Genomic DNA, 5,997 nt, shown 5'->3' with positions numbered 1-5,997 from the left:
TCCCCTTGCTCTCCTCTGGTGTACAGCTGCTCCCAAATAAAATTCCTGCTTGTCAGCTATCGTGTATTTAAACTTCTGGTGTAGGCAGTGCTTTTTTGGTGCAGGGTCTGCCCCTGAGCAGGCTCTGGCTTGTCAGGGGTTCTGTAATGATAACAGGCAACATATATATTTTGTTAAAGTTTTTGGTTCAAGGCTGTGTTAACTGGAAAAATATCAGTTGGATTAGTTAGTGTTGTTGGGCCCTATTACAGTAATTTCTGAAAATTACTAAACAACTATTTCATATTTACTGATCATTTCTTATTGATAAGGTTTTGGCAGTACAAGCTGTTGTCTTACCTGACCATTAAATGAGCTACAGGAAACAGCCGAGATGGAAAAGACCGTTCAGCTCTTTTTCTAATGCAGACATTATTTTTTTTTAATCCCCTCTTTTTAAAAAAATAAAGTTTTTAAACACTTTTAAAGTGTGTCTTGTGAGGTACATGCAACATTTCACAGGAAAAAGAGAAAAAGCATTCAGTATTATGTTTGTGCACTATGTATATGGAGACTCACTGATACTCTTAGAATAAATATTTAGAACAGCTGATCTTATACTGGACAGCATTATTCATGATTAGTGAAGAGCATGTTTTCAAGATCCTAGTGTAAGTTTTGGGTTTAATTTGTAGGGACCAGGCTTTCAGTCAGGTTAAGTCTTGCTCTTAGGATCTGTGAGTTGTACACTATTGTGGTTGTTTGTGAGGATGGAGGGTGAGATTGCCAGTGTTTCCTATGTGAGACTAATAAAAGGTATGTAAAACCCCAATTCTCTTACTTTTAAACTCCATACAACTTCCCTATAAATTTAACTGAAAGGATATTTTTGTTTTAAATAATGGCCAAGGGCAATGTGTCCTTCATGTGCTGGTGGAAGCACAGGCTAGTGTTATGGTTGCCTCACGTGTCCTGTTATAAGACAAGGCCTCATACAAGGACTGGATTTCACAGAGTCCACAGGATGGCAAGGAGACAGGGGAGGCTCTGGCGGGTTTGGATGTGGGGGTGAAGTGAGGGATGAGATGCTCCTGACGTGAGGAGCTGTGGACTTGTCAGGGGAGGGCAGAGTGGAGGAGGGTATGGACCAGAATTGTTCAGCAGTGTGGATGGAGAGCCTCGGCTTGTGAGGAAGATGCACAAGATGCAAAGCTGTGGGGAGGAAAGCCAAAAGGGAACTGAGAGCGAAGGCAGTAGGATTGGGTAGGACTGAGGAGAGAAGTCTGAGAAACAAATGGTGGGGCTTCTCTCTCACTGCACCAGTCCTGTTTTCTTTGCAGAAGAAGAAAAGGGAAAGGGCTAGTGACAAAGTGGGATACAGGGGAAGGAAATGTGAAGCTTGATGGAAGGGATTAACAAATGGTCTCAAGGAAATACTTTGTCCCAATGCCTTACCTGGAACACAGCAGTCTTGGGCCTTGCAAAGAAATACACATCAACAGAAATAGGTAAAATATATAATTGTTGGAGGGGCCAATTTGCATCTAATGGTAAGAAAACAGAAGAAGAGAAACTATTTGTAGTATGATCTAGCTCAGATGGCCACAGTCTGTGAAGTAGGTATGAAAGGACAACCTAGATTCATTTGGATGTCAGTGTGGTTACTGGGCTGCAGACTGTTTATAAGCTGTCCATGAGTAACGGTAACCTATAGCACTGCTTCTAAAGTTGCAAATTCAAGCCCTCAATAGACTCAATAAAAGCCAGTGTTTTGGAAATCTGCGAATCCTTAATTTGATCCACAACTCATGTAATTTTTAATTACGTTATTGTGTACAAAGTGTCTACCCTAAGCTAGGTTTCTTAGGGAAGAAGACCACAGTACCTAGGGTAATGCGTTGCAGGATATGTAGAGTATGTAGTGACTGAGTCAGGGAACTGGGGGAGAGAGAGGACTGACTGCTAGTTTGGGATAGTGAATGCTCTCCTGGGGAGCTGTGTTCCTCTCTCTGTTACAGAGTGCTCTAGGTGGGGTAAAACAGTTCAGCTGAAGTGCTTGTTGTGGATTATTCATAAGTTATATCTCACTTTTGAGTGCCTGGGTTGAGATCCCTGGGTCTGATCTGCAGAGATGCTCCATCTGTATTGCTGTCCCTGAAGGTGAAAGGGTGGTGCCCTGAGCCTTCGAGTACTTTATTACACTAAGGGATCCGGGCAAAATTGACATAGGAAATCATGGAACAGTTCATATGCCCTTGTACTGTCTGAAGTGGTTGGGCAGTTGTACTAGATGATCATTGTAGGTCCTTTCCAACCGAACTACTCCTCTTCTACCTTATTCTATTCAAAATAACTACCCAAGTGCCTGGTGACTATCTATTCAGTAATGTGTACAGAACAAGATATAAGAAATGTTGTTTGAAGAAGATGCAGTAAATAAGACCCTGAGCTGTATGCTGAGAAACATGGGGAGAGTAGCAGATTCAACAGCTAGTAATGAAGTGAATGCCATGTCCTGTGCAGTTGTGAAAGAACAGTGAGTATGTCTTACTACTATCTGCAAAGTAATAGCATGTGAAGCAGGTAGGATTAAGGATTGGGTAATGTTTTTCTGGATACTGAGGTGACATTAAGGACCAGTTTTCCTCAGTGTGTTTCAAACTGTCCATAGTTTTTAAACACAGTTTAACATTAAGCCTTAGTTTTCCTGTTTGGGTGAAGTAATCTGCAGGCTACTTAGTATTATTCGAGTTGAAACTCTTTTTAACAAGTTGATACTGCCCCACAGATGCTCAGAACCTGAAGCTTAAATCAGAGAGTTACATGTCCATTTTGATACTGTCTCCTGCCAAACATTTTACATGGACTGATTTTGCATTGAGATGGAGTTCCAAAGGCTGATTAACTTCCTTTAGGTATACCCATATATGTATCAAATGTATTGGGAGATAATTGAGCAGTATTAGTCTCTGTTTTTCTGTTGTGGTTTTGTGTCCACTTCTGGGATGAATGGCTAAGGGGCTACTGAAGAATGTTGTAAAAATCTTGACATAAAGACTTGGAAAAACTTATAGCCATTAAAAAAATTATAGAGGATAGAAATATAAATAATTTTAATAAAATAAAACAAAGGTCACTTAGAAAAAAATAAACATTTGCTCTGAAGTTCCAAACTAAAACTAAAGTGCTAAACTAAAACTAACTTCTAAAACCGAAGCTCTAAAACTAGAAAAGCAACCAGTATGTGTAGGTATCAGAAATAGCTGCTAGAACTGGAAAACAAAATAATCTAGAAATGAAACAATCTTCAGTAACTGAAAGGGTAAGCAAAGTGTAAGGGGTCAGCATGTGCTCTGTCTGTGTTGTCACAAGCAGCTACTGTCACATCAGTAACTAACAAAAATAAGGCTCTGACTTCCAGCATGACAAAAGTTACAGACACATAAATATAGGGAAAATATCCTTTATGAAGACACAGGCAGAAAAGGGCATGGGGATAAAAAAAGTTCTCTGTTTTCCCAGAACTGATTTTTAGTAGGTTGATTTGGCCATTGTAGGCTCATGTTTATTCTCTTCCTTTCATTTATATCTTTGTAGGGACTGAAACAGAGGGTCAGTTTTCCAAAACACTGAGCACAGACTAGTAGTAAAGCCTTTCATTAGTATTCTGTCTGCCTACGTTTTTTTAACATGCTGAGCATGTATGGTTGCCAGCTTACAGATTACGTGACCCATATTGGTTTAGATGAGCTTTTACTCGTGCCTGTGGTAAAGCAATAAAGTGCAGCCCACTTGTGTCGCATTTCCACAACGAGTAATGGAATGGGTTTAGAATTGAACTCTTTGTCTGGATGAAAGAAGCCTAGTACCTGGCTTTGAAGGGAATAACCTAATAAGGCCAAACATGAGTTTAAAAGAAGCTTTTGTGTAAGGATAGAAAAATGAAAGTTTATTTGGCTGGCTTAAATTCCCACTGAAGTGATTGTTTGACTAGTGCTAGGATTTCTTATGCTGTTAATGATTTCCTAGGGTACTTAGAACTTTATTAAAATTGTTTTTATTAATATAGCCTATATTTATACTAATATCTTTTGAAGCTGAATCAGGAAACCGATACTTCTGAAGTGTTTTAAGTGGATTTGGAACAAAGTCTGCTTTGAAGTCATTAGGCTGTGGTCCATGCATAGGTGCTTTTCTAAGCTCCATCCTACTTCTTAGAACTGATTCATTGTTGCTTGTAAAGAGCAAAACCATATAACTCTGACAAATAGAAAAACATTTTGATGTGCTTTTTGTATACATTAATTATGACACATAATTTTTAAGTGCACTTTGCTTTATAATGAATTTTCAAGTAGTTGTTAGAATGTGACTCCAGTGATGCTGTTTGTTTCTCACTGTTGGACAAAACTAGTGTCAAGGTGTGAAGACATTGTCATTGCTATTCTAACTCTGGCAGTGTTACTGATGAAGTAGACTTTGTTAAAATTGCAGAAGCATTTGAAAACTACTTTTTCCCCTGTTTTGCCCCCTCACTCCTACCCCCTTCTATTTTACCACAATACACTTGATAGCTAAGTAGCATGGACAGTTCATTTGCAAACGCTACTTGACTCAGACGTTTACTGGTGATATATGTGCTCCTTAAATTATTATTTCTGATCAGAGAGACCCTTTTGCTGTTTCCCAGACAAAGCCAGAAAGGCAGTCTGTGTTTTCATCTTCTGAGGGCTACTTCCCTCCCCCCACTTGCCTGCATGTGATCCTCCCTCACAGAAGTAATCAGCGTGCAGCTTAGGGAACAAGAGTTCATTGCTGACTGCTAGTGACTCTTAACATCTGCAGAAAGGCTTCGTGGGACCAGATCCAAAGAATAAACATGCATTTAAAAGAAAGGAAATCAAAGAATAGCAGAATGTATTATGCTTAAAAGAAATAATTAAACTTCTTTACCTGCCGCTCCAGAAAGATATTTTTTTTCCCCATCTAATGTTTTTCTTTCCCCACAAATGTATTTAAAACAGCAGTAAATAAACGGTCCGACTCCTATGTAATTGAGCAGTACTGCTTTGATACGTTTCAGTACCCAGGTATTTACTCTGTGCTATACACTGAGGCATTATACATAGACACATGCAAAGTCAAAGGACATGCCACAGAGAGGAGCAGAGGGGTACAGACCTGAAGCTCTGTTTCCAGAAGCGGCCCACCTGGTTCACTATTTAGCCAGTCATAGTTTCCCCTGTCAGCGTGTCCAAATTTTCTCCAGCTGCTGCCCGAGAGCCACCTCATGCTTTCATTAACCTGGTCTTCTGTCTTCGTGCCTCCACCTTGCTTCGCTGCTTGCAACTGCATCCCCGCCTCCCAGCCTTGACCCAGCTGGGCTGCTCTCAGCTAATGATCCCTCTTAAATGATATCCCGTTTACAGTGGAAAAGAAAAAAAGAAGTTACACGTACGCGCACACACACCCCCGTCGTCAGGAAGCCAAGGAAATAGATCTCAGAGCCTCTCTCCACTTCCAACTCAATCTCTCTGGATTTGCTTCGGTGGCCTACATTACCAGCAAAGCTGGCATCAGGTATCCGGAGCTGGGCTGACAGCGCTCTGATTGGAGCACTCCCTGCATTAGGATTATTAAAAGGGGAATTTGCATGTGAATCTGATCCCACATGGTCATCACTCCGTATGGATAAATAACACTCTATATTTAGGTATCTAATAAACACTTTTTCCAACAAAATAAAATAAATAAAACCCACACTTCTATGTCGAGAGTGAAGATTCCCCCTGTCACGCAACGCGAGGAGGAACTGTGATCCAGACAGGTTTTTCCTCCCTGTTGCTGGAACATACAGTAAATAGTAAGAGCGATTTCTGGGTAGAGAGGCAAGGACACAAGGCTAAATGCCGTGCTGAATTATTTAGCAGCGTTAGGATGTAGATGTTAATGATAAATCCAGAGAGAGAGCTCTGCCAGGAAAGCTTTGGTCACTGAGAGTATATGATTGCTTTCAGT

General features: G+C 40.4%; 1 protein-coding gene across 3 annotated transcripts in view; it reads right to left on the bottom strand.

The window, feature by feature from the left end:
- SMIM28 (small integral membrane protein 28) overlaps window positions 1-5,552 on the bottom strand; it is a 15,850-nt gene extending 10,298 nt beyond the window's left edge. For all 3 annotated transcript variants that reach the window (XR_003398032.1, XR_003398033.1, XM_026845386.1), the window contains exon 1: window positions 5,161-5,552. Coding sequence is in view for 1 of the 3 variants with exons in the window: in XM_026845386.1 (XP_026701187.1) it covers window positions 5,161-5,334 (174 nt within the window). In the remaining 2 variants the exon portion in view is untranslated. The remainder of the gene's footprint in view (window positions 1-5,160) is intronic.
- Window positions 5,553-5,997: the final 445 nt, after the last annotated feature.

This window comes from Athene cunicularia (genome assembly GCF_003259725.1).
Source record: "Athene cunicularia isolate RWA chromosome 3 unlocalized genomic scaffold, athCun1 chr3_part1, whole genome shotgun sequence".
NCBI classification, from domain to species: Eukaryota; Metazoa; Chordata; class Aves; order Strigiformes; family Strigidae; genus Athene; species Athene cunicularia.
This window is presented reverse-complemented; position numbering and strand designations above follow the sequence as displayed.